This window comes from Ahaetulla prasina, chromosome 4 (assembly GCF_028640845.1).
Source record: "Ahaetulla prasina isolate Xishuangbanna chromosome 4, ASM2864084v1, whole genome shotgun sequence".
Lineage (NCBI taxonomy): Eukaryota > Metazoa > Chordata > Lepidosauria > Squamata > Colubridae > Ahaetulla > Ahaetulla prasina.
The window spans coordinates 51,191,747-51,209,849 of record NC_080542.1 but is presented as its reverse complement, the minus strand read 5'-3'; the positions used below and the strand labels follow the sequence as shown (position 1 = coordinate 51,209,849).

The following is an 18,103-nucleotide window of genomic DNA, read 5'->3' as shown; positions in this document are numbered from 1 at the left end:
TTCCCTTCCACTGCTTCCATTATGGGACTGGAGGAAAGGGATCAAAATGAAAAATAGGAAACTGTTCTGCTAAGGAACCTTTGACTTTATATGCACTGATTAAATCTACTGATTGAAACCTATGCCTTGGATACAGAACACTCAGTGAATCATGTGAAGCATAGATAACGGGATTAAGAACAATGAGTTGAAACAGTAATGATACAATAATGTTTATTTCCAACAATTAGGAGTGTTATGTAATAGTTCCAATCTAAATACACCTGCTTTTTGATTTACATATTCACTTTTATAATAGTCAAAGATTACTGAAGCTGAAATTAATCATTTTACAAATGCTATAACTTTTCCATACATATGAGATCAAGCAATGTTTTTAGCTGCATATTTCATTCCTGGGAAATAATATATTTTATCCATGAAAATAGAAAAAGGTCCCTCTGTTGAAGCTATCTTAATGTGTAATAAGGGTCATACATTGATTTCCTCCCCCCTCTGCATTGTTGAAAGTGTGGAATAATATTCTTTTCCTGACTTCCTTCAAGGAGGCTCAGAAAAAAGGAGGTTGAAGGCTGGTTATAGATTCAGCTTCCTTATTAAATGCTGATGCTAATACATTTAGATATGTAGAATTACAAAAAACATGACTTTTGATTGCCCATACAGTACAACCCAATTTTATAAAATGGTGAATAATTTTAGACTATTAATCGATATTTAGAATTCAGGCCTCTGATTTCATCCTGAAATCAAGTTGGTGCAATTATCTTACGAGATGGCATTTGTGTGTATGTTGTGTCAGGTTATAAAGGATTAGCTATCACTTGTGTTGGAATTATAAAATGATGGAGTATATGCTTCTCCATATAATATGGGCTTACCTCACAATTTTATTTAATATCTAAGTTATTAAATACTGGTCTAGGAAGAGGAATATAGTTTAAGTTGATACTTAGGAGGAATGGAGAACAATATTGAGTAGAAAGATCTTCCAAAATAAAAGTCAAGCATCTCCATCCACTCTCACTTGATTGCAGTCTCCACTGCTATTTCGGTTGGTTAAAAAATGGTAGAGCAAGAAACATTCACAACTGAAGCCATTTTCAACCTTTCAGTTTGCTTATATGAAGACTAAAAGCAGAAAGATGCATGAGTATGCAGCGACACATATTTAAATGAGTAACAAAGATCTGTAAGAATATTAAGTGATAGATAACTTGGAACAAGCACATATATAAGAAGTTATATTCAGGCAGACCTGTCCAGATATTAGTAAATGCTCCATGCAAGGATGGGAAATGGTGATACACTATCCCCTTCCCTGCATAGAGAAAAGGAATTGTTTCCTCAGAATCCTGTTTTACCCAATTTTGAATTCACTTGGTGAGCCTTTACAAATGGTCATTGGGGGGAGAGCAGAGCAGGAGAGTGGACGAAGAGCCCCACTTATTTCAGCTCTTTCCCCGATTAAATGCAGATGCTCCCCACTTTTAGTCATAGTAAGGAAAAGTAGGTCCAGTGTAATTGATGTAGGGGAAACCTAAAAAGCAGGCACATTGCTGCCTCTCACCTATTTCAAGGCATTAATTCACCCTCTTAAGTCACTTGTTTCTGCTTTAGTATCACTGATTTTTAATCTCTGTTTAAACATGAGACAGACATTTAATTAATATTTTATCTACACAATAAGGAATACATGTTTGAACATTGCAAAGCCACAGAGCTTAGAAATTATAGGTTATTTAAATGTTGAAATCAGAATGGTATTTTGTGGTTATGTAAGAGAGGTCAGTACTTGGATAAAAATGATAGCATTTATGTTTTCGTTCATATGAAAGATCAAACACAAATATTAGCCTACGCTCTACCCAATAATGACAGTTTTTTTCAAAGGCTAGTTATTTTTTCTACAAACATAATTATGTTCATGTGCCATAAACTGTAATAGCAAAATCACATATACAAGGTTCACATATGAAAACAATGCCATCAGCAAATTAATTAAAACAAAAACTTGTTTTAATTAAAAATGTCTCTGGACAGCAGATGCACTTTAAAATATATATTATTTTTCTAATCTCTGAATTGTTTTATTCACATCATTTAACAAATTATCAGTTAAAAATATGCATCAAATATGCGTACTATTTCCACAGTAAAAGATAATATTCCTATTTGATATAGGAGGTAAGACAGAAGTATTTCCTCTTATGCAAAAAAAAAGTCATAAAAAAGTCAGTTAGAAAAGAAACAATAAAATTAAATCTCCATTAATTAATTACAATGTCCTTTTGAATTCAAGGGATATACTCTTAAGAAAATCAAAATATGTATCTTTTCACATATTGGGAAATATGACATTGGGTTGGGCATTCCTAATTTAAATACGAGGGTATAAGAAGAGAAAGGAAAGGCCTGGGGAAAAAAATTAGAGACAGGAAATTACAATCAAGGAATGAAATGAATAATAAGGATGAGCAAAAGAGGAAAAAAATAGGAAATATGTAGAATTTGTACACTTTGGGCTCTCGACACTTAGTTGTTTTTCTGGAAACTTTCCCTCTCTTTATCACCAACTTGCCATACCTCTCCAATCCAAATATCCTCACTATAGATCCATGTCAGGTAGATCAGTGAGTTGATGTCTCATTCACTCTTAGCATACAACGATGTAATTTATGTAGAGGAAGTGGCTGACAGTAGTTCTACTCTTGAACTTGATTCCATATCCAGTCCCTGTCATTATCTGGCTGAAGGAGTTCATGGAACAGCAGTGGTGATCACTTATATGAACTGTCTTGAGCTGATTTCCAGTGTTGTCTTCCATAGTCCCATTGAGTTTTGGAGGAAAGTGTCTTGTTGACTTTGTGTAACCCCAGGTATTCACAGATCCATGCATGCGGCATTGAGTCGTAGGTTTTCCTGTAGACAATCCAGGCTGTACTTAAATTGTCTAGAATTGATTCTTGGGCAACTGCTCTGTCTAGGAGCATCTGATGTTTGGAGCCTCTGGTGTTGTTCCCAATGCTCTTCTGAGCTGAGTTCATATATTGGCCCATGTGGTTCTGTAGCTTGGTGGCTATAATGTCTGATAAGACTTTATACGTTGTGTGGAGGCAGGTTATTGGCCAGTGGTTGATCATTGCTGTTCCCTTATGGGAACATGATCAATACTGTCCTTCCTTGTGTTAGCCAGTGTGGGTGGGAACCTGCTGCTAGCTGATACATTTGTGATGCTAGGCATTCATGCCCCGCTGTTAGGTTCCTTAGTCAATCGGTATGGATCGTTTCTGGGCCTGGTGCTACTCAGCTCTTCATGTTCTTAACCTGCTGCTGAATGTCTGCAACTGTGATGGTGACTGGTTCTTGTTCTGGAAGACTACTGTGATGTGCTGCAGGTCCTTCAGCCACTTTACATTGATGTTTTATGTCTTCTCTTTCTCCCATATGTTCTTCCAGTACTGTCCAGTTTCTGCTAATGGTAGCTCTATTGTTACTGTTATTGCACTGCAATCGGGAGCACACTTTGGATGGTTCTTTGGAGAACAAGGCATTTATCTTCTTGGCCTCTGCTTCTCTATCTTCTTGGTCTGGTAACCTGTAGCCTTTGGTTATCCATCTCAAAGATTTCAGATAGAGTCAGGCCTTTGTACATTTTCAGAAGCCTAATCTTATCCCTAATCTTTACACCTTTCTGTAATTCCACCAGTTAACTTGCCTCTTTACGAGTTATCTTGATCTTAGCCTCTAGCCTCATTTCCAGAGAGAGTATGTATTACTGTTTTTCTTATTGTGAAGCCAAATATAGGATCACAGTTGACTGTCGCATATACCAATTCATTAGTTTGACTAATTGTGATATCAAGGATTGTTGTGAGGGCTTCTAATGTATTATCTGATGGTATTTCTCTGCTGAGCCTTGGTAACCACTCTCAGGTGATTGTAGCTAGTTTATCTGTGATCTTATGCCTCATATCCGCTGTTGTACTTTGTAAAGGAGAGGTGATAATGACATTCCACTTTCAGGTGTTGGGTACATGTCCAGTTCTTCTTCCAAGTCTTCTTGAATTTAGGATGAAATGTGTAGTTGATCTATCTCAAATTGTGAGATAGATCAGCTACATGCTTCACAATATGTTGAAGTGTTGGGTAACTAGCTTTTCTCAGTTAGTATGGTTGCAGTTCCCTCATGCATTTCATATACTTATTAAGTCTATATTGTGGTAGCATTCCATCAATTCCAGGTTCTGTTGTCATGTCCATGAATGGTTAGTTCCAGTAGCCCATCTATTAACAATTGTCCTGTTCCTCAATAACTAATGTGGACCATATTAATCTAGGTAACGTCCAAGCCAGCATGACTCTTCTAGTTTGTGTAACTCATATTTTGAGATAGGCAGATGAAGCATTAGGGTTTTTTTTGCCAAGGACTCTTACTGGCAAGAAGGTACCAGCCGGGATTGAAACTCCAGTCTTTCATATCAACAATGGTTTTCTACTAAGCTATCTAACTGCTATAAAGAGCTCTTTTATCACTCGTCTGGCTATGATTCAATATACCATTTTTTAATTAATAAACAATTGTATTCACCGGGGGGAGAGGGAACAATGGCTCAACGGTTAAAGAATCTGAGCTGGTCAGCTGGAAAGCTGACAGCCTGGGTTCAATACCTGAGTGCTGTGCGACAAGGTGAACTCCTTGCCCCAGCTCCTAACAGTTAGAAAGCATGCAAATGTGAGTGGATAAATAGGTACCACTTTGGTGGGAGGATACAGAAGTTACACCACTTTGGTGGGAAAATACGTGTTCCATGTGCCTCGGCATATAGTCATGCTGGCTACATGACCATGGAAATGTCTTCAGATGTTAGCTCCCTCTGCTAGGAAAAGGAGATGAGCACTGTCTCCTAGAGTAGGACACAACTGGACAGAGGAAACATTTACCTTTATATCCATCCATATTTTTAAAAGAATTGATTTGTTTCATTAAAATGCTGAGGCCAAAGTAGAAAATACTTCCTCATAAAAATTCCAGCAAGCAGCATTCAAACATCAAGTCCTTTGCAGTTGTTGCAGAATCCCGCTTCCTTCATTATGTTTTACAAAACGTTTAGTGACAAGTAAGAGAAACTTCACATTGCCATTGGCTTCCAAATCAGCATCAATATCACAGAAAATAAATCTGTATTTCTTATGACGCCTTTACAATTACAATAGTAAACACAAAGGACATATCTACAAATAAAATTTAAGTGCCTTTTTAAAAATTAACTCTAGCTTAAAGGTAAGGTAAAGGTAAAGGTTCCCCTCGCACATACGTGCTAGTCGTTGCCGACTCTAGGGGGCGGTGCTCATCTCCGTTTCAAAGCCGAAGAGCCAGCGCTGTCCGAAGACGTCTCCATGGTCATGTGGCCAGCATGACTCAAGGCCAAAGGCGTACGGAACGCTGTTACCTTCCCACCAAAGGTGGCCCCTATTTTTTCTACTTGCATTTTTACGTGCTTTCGAAACTGCAAGGTTGGCAGAAGCTGGGACAAGTAACGGGAGCTCACCCCGTTACACGGTAGCACTAGGGATTCGAACCGCTGAGCTGCTGACTTTTCGATCAACAAGCTCAATGTCCTAGCCCCTGAGCCACCACATCCCTTATGGAGTGCTAAATATACAGCAGTGTAGTGAATCCATTTTTCCTGCTATTTCCTAGAAAGAAGGAATCAGTATTAAACTACTGCAAGTCTATGCAGACCAGAGCTGGTATTTATTTATTTATTTATTTATTTTGCCTGCTGGGAGTTTCAGGAGATACAGCCAGTGATATATCTCTTCTTTGGTGAAAGGTTAAGACTTGGACTGCTATCTTAAGCTTTGAGGAGACCATTTCTATACTCACAAAAAATTATGTATGCATGGGAAGGAGAGATACAGGCATTTTTAAGCAATGTAGTTGATACTACAAAGCACTGGATTTGTCTTTAAATTTTCCTATATCACCAAAATGGAAGAATGGTGGTTCTGTAATGTTAAATTTTGTTCAATCTGGAAGGGCAGTCAATGGGAAACTGGTGTGTGTGTGTGTGTGTGTGTGTGTGTGTGTGTGTGTGTGTGTGTGTGAAGGCAAGCCACATGATGCTCAGATTGCCCACTCTTGCTGTAGATATGAAATATCACTGATATTCTAATAATTACAATTACTACAATTTTATTATTATCTGGAAACTAAAAATGTTAGATATCTGTTTACTCAAAACAGTAACAATACCCAGAATTTCTAAATGCTTTGAAGAGTTATAAGAGCAAATATATACAAACACTGATATTTACAACACATTGTTTAAGTATCTTCAATAACACGTCTTATATAAGAATGCTTTAGAAATGATCAATTCACATTATTTGGGTGCAGTGTTAGAAAAAATTACTATTCAAATAACGTTAACTTCAATTTTCGTGCAAGGATCATGGTATTAAAGAATTAGGAACATTAAAATTTAGTGAGATCTATGAACCAAGGGTAATTAAAGTGTAAATGGAGATCAAAGGTAGTTTATAGAGACCCAATTTTCAAACATTAAGAGTGCTGATTTTTCTTGAATGCATGCTTGTAACTACATAGTTACAATGAAGATAATTCAGTGAAAACCAGGAAATGACTAGAGAGACATAGAGCTATGAATAGCTACAAGCATTCTCTCAATCTTGATAGAAAGCTTATACAAAGAAAAATATCCCTTGAGTTGAGTTTGACTCGCGGTGACTTCATCGCTGAGCTTGACTGGTGATTATTTTTTTCCAAATTTCCAGGGTCTACAAACTTGAAATGTCTTGATGATCTTTTATCCAAGTACTAATCAGTTCATATCAGATTTTTTTCTAATTCATCCAAGTTAATTTATTATGGGAGGAAAGTATTTGTCATAGATATTGCAAATATAAGCTGTAACTGAGGAATTTTAACCAAAAGCATAAAAATAGTATTAAACAATAGTTTTATTTTTTATCAAAGCATTATTTTCTCTTTTTCCTAAAATGCCATTACTAGGTCTGTTTGCGTATTGTGTCCAGTCACAGTTAACATAACTATGCTCTCTTGAATAAAACATTACTGGCAAGATTCATACAAAATGCTAATCTTATGGCTATATATCAGGGGTGTCAAACTTGATTTCATTGAGGGCTACATCAGGATTGTGTTTGATCTAAGGGGGAAGGGCCAGGGTTGGGCATGTCCAAGGTGAGTGTGGCCAGCTCGGTGTCACTTATGTCGAGGGTGCCTGTGGTGGCCCAAGTGCTCTGCCAGCAAAATGGGCTCCTGAGCTCTGTTTTCGATTGCAACGGCCTCCTGTAACCCTCCGCCAGCAAAAACGTAGCTGAGGAGGGCTGTGTGGCGGCCTACTGCAACCCTCTGCCAGTGAAAATGGATGTGGCCGAATGCGGCCCTTTCGAGCTCCATTTTCGTTGGCAGAAGCACCGTGGGCAGTCCTTCGCTGTTTCCAGGGTGGCCCCGTGGGCCGCAGTGTGTTCTGTACCCGGCCCATGGGCCTTGAGTTTGAGACCCCTACTATAGATTGTCAGAATCAACCCAGAGTTTCACTGATATGAATTCACAGTAGATTTATTTCAATGAAAACTTATACTAATTTTGTTTTGCTTTAGGAGTTTGTAAAAGATTTTATTTATTTATATTTTGTATTTCTAAACCACCATCTCCCGCTCCCTGCTAGATCAGAGCTAAGGCCTTTTAGTCCAAAATTCTGGCTTTCACAGGACTGAATTTATACTCAAAAGAAAGTTAAAGATTAAGGTATCAAGTCAATGGCCTTCCCCTGATTTCAATTCAATTTGCAATTTGCATAGCAAGGAGTTTGAAATAAAAAGGTTTAAAAAATGATGCTTGTAAAGTACCTATTAGTGTAAGACAATTTTGTAAAATCTGCCTTCCCTGTCTAAAGTACTTACATGCTTGTCCTCATACTTAATGCTAAGTCATATGCAATTTCACAGGCATGTACAAATAGCCATGATGATGCCAAAATTTTGAAATATGTGTTGAAATGTCTATCCTTTCATATTTATATTGCAATGGTGAATGAAAGTATGTAAGGGCTTAAGTTTTGTGTCGCAATATTTTGATATATGTTTCATCAATGGCTCCATGGATACCTATGTCTGATTTGTTTGTCATTTATCATAATATGTGAACAGCCAGTACGAAAGATTCTTCAAAAGCGTGATTTACTGTATAATGACAGACAGCTTTTCTATAGAAAATCTGAATCAGCACTGAGGAAATGGGAGAATTTCATATAAATGGTTAAATCTGTTTAATTGTTATCTTCAACTTTTAGAGATCTTCAAGATCACTGAAATGAGTAATTGTAGATTATTTTCTTCATGCACATCACATTATAAAAGAAATAGCAGCTTTAAGTACCATAGTGCTAGTTAACATAAAATCATTTTTTTCCTTTTACTGCCATTATCTTAGCTACAGCAAAATGCTAGCAACTGCCTCTTCCTCCCCAATTTCAAAGTACCTCCATAAGGGTGTAAAAGTGATGCAGACGTGTGATCAATGGGAATCATGTAAGAGTTGCCCATTCAGCTTGTTACTAATGCTCTACCTTGGGGAAGGAGGCTTCTGAGGTATCTTGCAAGGAGCTTCCAGATATCTGCAAATAAAGTAAATTTTGACTGAATTTCAATCATGCTAATAATATTTGTGCAGCAGTCAGTGTTACCAAAAATATCAGTAAGAAATAACAATAACTAGAATCTATTATCATGTTTGATCGTGTTAAGATAATTTTATAAACTTTTATTATGTTCCCCTAAGTCCTATTTTTATATATTAAAAAGTCCAAATTCATAAATACTTCTGTTATCTTTCTCTAAAGATTCTCTCTCATATTTCTTCTGAGATAATATTGATATAATGTTCTAACTGAGCTATACAAAATATAATTATGATATTCTCTGCTTTATTTTCAATACATTTACTAATAAATACAAAGATGAAAAGCAATAAGTTTTTTCTTCTTAAGGAATAATCTGCATTTTTTTAAGGAAGGTAAGGCTGCATATTGAAAAAATACATACTTAAGAAGAAGAAGAAGAAAAAGAAGAAAAATAAATGTCATAACTTGTGTATGCATTTTTTTTACTCCCCAAATAAAAGAAACGGAATACCTGATGCAGAGCCAAGTTTGGATTGTGAAGATCTATTGTGGCAAGAGATGGCATGCGAGACTCTGGAACAATTTTGTTTTCTTTCTTTAGAAATCTGGAATTCCAAACTATTTATGAAGGAAACATTTGATTTTTGTTTAACAGAAGTTACTCTTTACAAAAGTACCAGACTTCCTAAAATGTACAATGCTACATAGGACTTTGATATATAATATGCTTTTTATTTTGATTTGACTGATTCAACTATTATTTGCTAGCCACTGATTTATAATAGAGTGGACTACATATGGCCCTCCTCGATTGTTGGACTGCAGTTCACAATATCATCACATCTGGTCATGCTGGCTAGGTAGGAAGGGTAACTGAAGCTTAACAGACTCTAGACAATTACACAATATCTTTTAAATGAGTTCTTTTCAAGTTTGCTATTTAGCTCGAATATTATTCACTCCCTTAATTAAAAAACTAATATGGACTAAAATAATTCCAGACAAGTGGGCAGGCTAACATCAATTACAGTCCTCCACATCTGCAGCATAAGGAATTTTAGAACTTTAGAACTTATACAGAACGCATGCATAGAAATAAATTGAAAAAACACTCTAAAAATACAAAATATTAATGTTTCTAGTTTAGATAGAGCAGGATAAAATTTCATTGATGTTTCAATTTTGCTTAGAATTATCACTTTTCAGAAAAATGTAACTGGCAATGATACATTGAGCTGTACTTTTTAGCTTTGAATGTTGTGATTATTCAATAAATTCTGAACTATAAAATGTAAAAGACTGACATCTTTTATAAACTTTTTGCTGAAAGTAGTTAAAAATGAACAGATTTAAAAGATTTGTTTATTGGAAGGAACTATAATATGTAACATGAGATGGTGGAGATGTGATTGCTATGCTAACTGCTACAAACTGCTTCCAAAGACCAGAAGTTGCTTCTTTAGGTATTTTTCTTTTTCTTACTCTCTTGATAATCTTCACCTTTTGTTTTCTTTATTTATTTAATAGATTTATATGGCCGCACAATGCCTTTCTCCATCTATGTTTCTGTAGTTTTTTTAAAAATCTTTGTAAAATCTTCATTTAATAAAAATTAAGTCATAAACATTCTAAAACCAAACACAAACCCTTACCATCCACGCCTTTGAGTTCAGGGAGATGGCTATAATTAAGCTCTGGCAAATGGACATCTGCTTTAGAAAATTCCCACTTTTTCTTGAGGGACTGAAGAGCATTATTCTCTTTAGGCATCTATTACCAAGCAAATAAAATAAAACAAAGTCTAAATTGAAACACTGCATGCAGAGATTATATAAGCAGTACTAAATATCTACTATATATATATCAGGAGTGAAATGCTCCCAGTTTGGACCGGATCGGTCGATCTGGTAGTGATGGCAGCAGGTGGATTGGAGAACCGGTAAGAAAATTCCCTCCCCCCACCCCCGCCCATGCTTACCCGGTTGCCCGCTTGCCATTTCTTTTAAAAAATGCTTTTAAAAGGTAAAAAAAAGGCTCTGATAATCACAGCTGAGCCGTGCGATCGTCAGAGCCTTTTTTTTACTTTTAAAAGCATTTTTTTACAACCTATTCAGCCGAATAGGTTGTAAAAAATGCTTTTAAAAGTAAAAAAAAGGCTCTGATGATCACAGCTGAGCCACGCGATCACAGATCATCAGAGCCTTTTTTTTTTACTTTTAAAAGCTGTGCATGAGCAGCCAGCAAACCGGTAGTAAATCGGTTCAGATTTCACCACTATTATATATCCTATATTAATAGCGAGCCCAATCTCAAACACCAAAAGAACTTAAGCCAGCATAATAGAGAGAGTGGGGGTAGAGGTGGGAAAACAAGATGTGTAAATATCGGCAAAAAGAAGTGATAGCTATTGAAAATACAATGATGGAATATTGGCTGGGAAAGGATGCTATTGTGAAATCAAAGTTAAACCAAGCTATTCTCTATTAAAAAAAGTTGAAAGCTTGAGTTGCATTTCTAGGTACAAATAAAGTCTCTCCCCATTAAGAAAAAAAACAAACTTTGCATAAAATATGCTAAATATTCAAATTATTTGTTCCTGTATCTTGATAAGTTTTCAAAGCTGATGCTAAATGAGTTATGAAATGTAACAAAAATTATAATATTTTATGTAATTTGGTCAGGAACAATTATGAAGAAATGTCAATATATACGGAATACACTTCAGAAAGAAAAAAGCATTTATTACAAATTTGTAACTGAAAGGGATTGAAGAAACTTTCCTTTTTCCCCTACAAATGTTTTGTACTTTTTAATCTTTCTTTTTTTTCCTTCCTTCCTTCCTTCCTTCTCGTGTTTTTTTTTTCTCTTGGTGCTATGTATGTTTCACTGTAAGCTTGCTGATAGGATTCCTTTACTTTTATTGTTTTTATTTAATTCACCCAGAGGACATTTTTGGCCGTTGAGTATAGTAGAATTTTTTAAGTGAACAAAAGGATACCAAAATAACAATGAGAAATAAAATGTTAAGGTAAAGGTAAAGATTCCCCTTGCACATATGTGCTAGTTGTTGCTGACTCTAGGGGGCGGTGCTCATCTCCGTTTCAAAGCCAAAGAGCCAGCGCTGCCCGAAGACGTCTCCGTGGTCATGTGGCCGGCATGACTCAATGCCAAAGGCGCACAGAACGCCTTCCCTTTCCACCAAAGGTGGTCCCTATTTTTTTTACTTGCATTTTTACGTGCTTTCGAAACTGCTAGGTTGGCAGAAGCTGGGACAAGTAACAGGAGCTTACCCCGTTACACGGCAGCACTAGGGATTCAAACTCCGAGCTGCCGACCTTTCGATCGACAAGCTCAACGTCTTAGCCCCTGAGCCACCGCGTCCCTATATGTTAAGAGAAAGGCCCTATTTGCTAGGTGCATGTGGAAGAGGTATAGGGAACTTTGCTTCTCTTCCCTCTGCCCACTTTCCAAGATATATATATTTTCTAAATAGAAATGGCTAAAGTATAAAATGGCTAAAGTGTAAAGCACATCCTATGTTTTCCCAAATTCCCACAAGATGTGGCTACATTAATGCCAAATGTCAGGAAGGCTCAAATGTTTTTGAAGAGAGCTTACCGATGCTGTTAAGTTCACATTATAGTGACCTGCTGGTGATTTTTTCCCTTGCTTGATACAAGGATTGAAATATGTTTTGGTTTTCTCATCAGTTCTAGAAATAAACACACAGAGAATGAGCATCCTTAAATTTAAAAGCCAGGTCCAAAACGATATAATTGAAAAATACAATTGTGCCAGATTGATCTACAGACAGAAGAGGTTGAGATTTTGCAGAAATTAATTAGATCTACATCTGGGTCAGTATTTGTATAGAAGACTGCTAACATGAATTAATATTGAAGTTGTCATGCTATATAGTGATTATAAGTGGTAACATTTGCTAATAGCTAGGTAAAGAGTTTTCTTCCTCCCTCTTCAACCTTCCTTCACTCTGTAATGTCTATTCAGTTATAGGTCTTTTGTTCCACTACTGCACAATTGGGTGTGTGTTTTTAAACCAAATATTATGAGGCCTAAAGAAAAAATACTGTTGGAGCAATTCTCACTTTGCATAGGATCTTCATCCTACTTGGAAAAAAGAATATTGTAGCTATACAATAGAAATAGTGTAATAATAATGATGTAGAAATAATATATGAATTAGTCCTTAAGTAACATTAGATAATATGCAAAGATATATATTTTCTAAATACTGATATCAATTGGATAGTTTACTATGATTTTGTACCTGTAATTATGGCTTGCCAATGTTGTCCCCATTGTGGGGGTCCCATCGATGCTGGATTGTGTGGTGGAATAATTCTGTGCAATGGGAGGAATTACCATGCTTGGATTTTTCACATATTCTAGGCTACTGTTTGAATCCTTTAGATATATTGGAATTGTATTAAATTGTCCAACACTGTTATCATACAGGAAACTCATACGTGATGATCTTTCAGATTTCAGTATGTCGGCCTTAGATACTTTCATTCTGAACAGCTTGGAGTCTTTGAGCTTTGAATTCACACCTAAATCCTGTTACAAGACACAACCCAAGTACTACAAATGAATTGAACACAAATGAAAATTAATAGGCAGTGTTATGTGAAGGTCACAGAAAACTGTAATTCTGTTCACATTTGCACCATTTAGTGACTCTAGGAGAATTACATTAGAAAAAAAATATTATTTCTATCCGCAAGAGGCAACTGATCACATTCAAATCCACAGTACTGCTCTATGTATGTACAATTAGCCTGATCCAACTATGGAAGAATACAGCTTCTATTTTATCTCAATGAAACACAGAAAAAGTCACATTTATAGTAAGAATTTGACAGAGATAGCAATAAATCTGAGTCTGTTGTCAAGTGTACACTAGACAAACAGCTAACGCCAATCCTGGTTCTCTAATGAGTTTTCCTGCATGATATATACATAAATTTCCAATTATTTCTGTGTTCAAATATTCCATCATCATTTGAGTCAAACCTGACAGCCAAAATGATGCGTTTCAGCCAAAAAAATAAAAAAAAATAGTTTTCTGAAATGCAATTTCTAAACAATTTTTCTATTCTGTATGCAGGAGTTTCTACAGTATGTACTGTATGTATATATTTGAAAAAGTCTTATATTACTCTGGAAGAACAATTATTAAGAATTTCTCAGTAACAAAAAAATCTTAATACAGTATCTGATTTGCTACAAGAGTTACTCTGTTTATTTTTTAATGATATGCTTTCTTTTCCCTACTCTTGTCCTCACTTCATTTTATTTGGAAAATAGTAACTATTAATGAAATACACAGAACTGGATAGAAAGAAAGGAATAAATAAATATGAGTGTAAAATAAATTAAGGGACCTCAAACTAAATCACCAAGATGTGGGGTGATCTTAATTCTTTAGTATCAACATTTAAGCAAGATAAATTAGTCATTTTTTAAATTTCAATTCTACAACAGCAGGAAGCAATGAAGAGGTAAAGCCTTGTAGGCTATTTTAGAGCAACAATAGGAATGAGATGTATAACCACCACCTTAATAAACCAAACACTTTTATAGTATATGCTGGACAACAATACTGTCACAGTCTTTAATTCTCAGTATTTCCCTCTACTTTATACTTGCTCTCTTTTGTTCTTCAATAAGCCCTATTTAGTACTTGGTAGCAGCTGAACCACATTTGAAATAGAATTTATCATGTTCTGTTACATAAATTGAGAAGTAGCATCTCTCCAAAAAGCTTTTAATTATGTTTTTCAGCCTGAAGATTATTAGAGATATCACACCAGAGGCGGCTTTCAAAACCTGTCACTACCAGTCCGCTTGCAGGCGCTCTCGCGCAATGCTTCTGCGCATATGCAGAAGGGTCCGGGAGGGTGGGCGGAGCCGCCTGCCAGTGCCACTACCAGTTTGTCTGATCCGGGGCGAACTGGTAGCAACCCACCAATACAACACACTACTGTAACCTGATACAGATGAGCTGCTTAGGAAACTGCAGTTCAAACCCAACCTTATGTCTCTACAAAGCCTTGTATTCTGACATTTACCAAGTTCTGTCACCTAAAGCTAAAATTCTAAGTCTGAACATATTCTCGGAAAACAAACCTAACACTTCATTAAAATATTTTTTCAGAAAGATAATATTTGTTAGAAATTACTGTTCTGAATTACATGTTAATGTAATTTAATATACACATTTGGTTGGTTTACCTATACCTAAACAAGTGAAGTTTTAGTGAGTCTCCTCACACACAGATATGTAGATATGGGCAGGAAGAAGTATAAAATGCTAATGTAGATAACAAAGAAATTAAAAAAAGCATTATAAATAAAAACAAAAGGGAAATGTTACAAGTGTATCAATATAATTAAAACATTATATTTATGAATTACCAGGTAATAGTTGCACATACTAAAGGAAAAAGAATTTCAGGGCTCCCTCTCAAGATGGCTGCTGCACGGTAAGGGCTTCTTTTTCTCTTACCAATGATTTGCTGATTTTACTGCCAAAGCTGGTTCTTTGACAGTGCTATTCCAATTTTAAATAGCATTTAGGAATGATCCAAGATGACTTTTGGACAATCATGACCCAGTTAGGAAAGGGGTGGTCTTGAAGATTCCAATTCCCTCTAAAAGCTATCAACATCACTGAAGTATACATCTTCCTGTCAGCAGTTTCATTTTCTTAAGCATGCCTAAATATTAACTTTCACTTTTTTTAATTTATTGCTTCATTTTGCTTTAAAAATTGATTAGCAGTTGAATGCTGATTTTTTTCAACCTCTTGCTAGATTCGAATTGTTTTTCTTTTTGATATATATTTCTTCTTTTTGCATTGTATATTCCTCCTTGTGCAAACAGAGATGAGGCCCTGAATGTTCTCTATCATACCATCAGTGAGTTGTCAACTATTTACTTGGAGGGTGCTTTTACTGTTGTGTGGTTTTTCAATTAGGTTGATTTGAAAACAACTTTCTCCCATTTCCATCAATATGTGAATTTTGCAACCAGAGATGGGAATACATTGGATCTTGCTTATTCTAAGATCATGAATGCATTCAAAGCTATTCCCTACCCTCACTTTGACTCTTTTGTCCATCTCTCTGTGCTGCTTGTCCCAGCATTTAAGCCTATATTACTTAGAGAAAAACCAATTGTAAAGCATGTGAGGGTTTAGGCAGAGGTAGAAAAGTATACTATCACTGCATATATTCAGAAGGGCATTGAGGAGGTCTCTGTCCTTAGAAACATTGTGGTGCAAGGTAATGAAAAACCATGGATAACACATGATATTGAAAGCACAGAATGCGGCTTTTAAATCCAGTGATATGCTGGTGTTCACAACAGCCAGAGCCAATTTGACATATATCATAAAAAGAGCAAAGCAAGCACATTGTCAGAAAGTTCAGAACTTCTTTCAGGACTCTACAAACATCAGGTGTCTATGGCAAGGCATCCAGGCCATTACAGACTATAAGTTGGCTCCATCGTGTTGTAAGGATGACTGTCTTTGTAAATTAGCTGAATACATTTTTTGGGGGAACATTTGAGGCATCAAATATTACCCCTGAGAGGAAAGCTATACCCCAGTGATGGTTAACCTTTTTGCTGTCGTGCCAAAAGCGGGGGGGAGTGCAGGGGGGAGGTCACTCACGTGGATGCCCACACCCATAATTCAATGCGCCCTGCCCGCATGTGACCCCCCTGCGCTCTCCCCGCTTTTGGCACACGATGGCACAGTGGGCCCGGAAGACCCATTTTTCACCCTCCCCAGGCTCCAGAGGCTTTCTAGGAACCCGGGGAGAGTGAAAACGGGCTTCCCCACCCCCCTGGAGGCCTTCCAGAGGCCAGAAACGGCTTGTTTCCCAACTTCTGGTGGGCCCGAAAATCAACTGGCCAGCGCGCACATGCGTGCTGGAGCTCAGCTAGGGCAACGCTCGCGTGCCCACAGATACGGCTCCGTGGGCCACCTGTGGCACACATGCCATGGGTTCGCCATCACAGCTATACGCCATCCTGATGAGAAAGTGATTAGTTTTGATGTTACCTCTGACTAGAGGACATTGGGAAAGTTAACATTCATAAATCAGCAGGCCTGGATAAATATCCCTGGGCGTGTTCTTAGGAAATAGCTAGATGAATTGGTTTGTGTGTTCTTACAAATATTTTCAATTTTTCATTGCAGCAGCCAGTGTTCCATTGTGTTTTAAAACTGCCATTATTTTGCAAGTGCCAAAAAAAAGTCTTCAATCACATTTGATGATTATCATTCAGTTGCAGTTATGTCCATCATTATTAAATGTTTTGAAAGACTGATAAAGGACTTTACTGTATCCAGCCTCCTTCCAGGATTTGACTTACTTCAGTTTGCTCATCATCCAAATCATTTCATTGAGGATGCTATTTCCTATGTTCTCCATCTGAGCTTGATGCACTTGACACAGTGATGGCGAACCTTTTAGGGACCGAGTGCCCAATCTGCAAGCCAAACCCCACTTATTTATTGCAAAGTGCCAACACGGCAATTTAACCTGAATAATAAGGTTTTAATACCAGTGGTGGGATTCAAATAATTTAACAACCGGTTCTTCCTAACGATCAGGTGGGTGTGGCTAGGGATGTCATATGATTGAGTGGGCATGGGCAACTCTACATCACTCATGTGGGTGGTGCCTGAATGAAACAGACAGGGCTGGGGAGGGAATCCAGGGGTCTCTGGTAGGTTGGGCGGAGGTGGGAGGAAAGAAAGAAAGATCCAATGTGTGTGTGTGTGTGTGTGTGAGAGAGAGAGAGAGCGCACGCTGCCGCCAGCCCTGATATAACTCTATGATTTTGGATCGGATCTCTCTCTCTCTCTCTCTCTCTCACACACACACACCAAACACACATAGCGGTTAGATTGGATCTGTCTCTCTCTCCCTCCCTCTCTTAAGAAGTCTGCCAGGCCCAGCATGCTGTGGATGCCCCTCGCTCGCCCCTTTACCTGCCCTTCCCTCCTCCACAGTCTCCTCGGTGCTCGCTCACGTTCTCCCTCCCAATCTAGCTTGACACAGGTGGCAGCGCAGCTCACATTGCCCTTTGCAAGCCCACTGTCGGTGAAGCTGGGTGCCGATGAGGGCTGGCTTTTTGCCTAGCTTTGTCTGATTGTCAAGGGGAAAATGGACAGGGGCCTGGGAAGGAAGCCTGCATCAAACTAGACTGGGAAAGCTGGCTGTGAGAGGAAGAGAAGCCAGGTGAGCCAGACCCAGACAGTTCCCGGTCCCCTCGTCCCAGAAGCAGCAACCTCACATTCTCCCCTCTCTGCTAGCCCCCTCCTTCACATGGGATTGCCCAGCAGCAGGAACAGAGAGGGAGAAAGGGACAGCGGCAGCTGCTAGCATTGA

At 37.5% G+C, this 18,103-nt stretch overlaps 1 protein-coding gene across 1 annotated transcript in view; it reads right to left on the bottom strand.

Moving 5' to 3' along the window:
• Positions 1 to 235: 235 nt before the first annotated feature.
• Positions 236 to 18,103, bottom strand: part of CDKL2 (cyclin dependent kinase like 2) — a 43,981-nt gene continuing 26,113 nt past the window's right edge. Inside the window, exons 9-13 of the mRNA XM_058183293.1 lie at positions 12,964 to 13,253; positions 12,294 to 12,387; positions 10,328 to 10,445; positions 9,187 to 9,293; positions 236 to 8,669 (exon numbers count right to left, since the gene is read on the bottom strand). Coding sequence (XP_058039276.1) covers positions 8,610 to 8,669; positions 9,187 to 9,293; positions 10,328 to 10,445; positions 12,294 to 12,387; positions 12,964 to 13,253 — 669 coding nt within the window. The 3' untranslated portion in view covers positions 236 to 8,609. The remainder of the gene's footprint in view (positions 8,670 to 9,186; positions 9,294 to 10,327; positions 10,446 to 12,293; positions 12,388 to 12,963; positions 13,254 to 18,103) is intronic.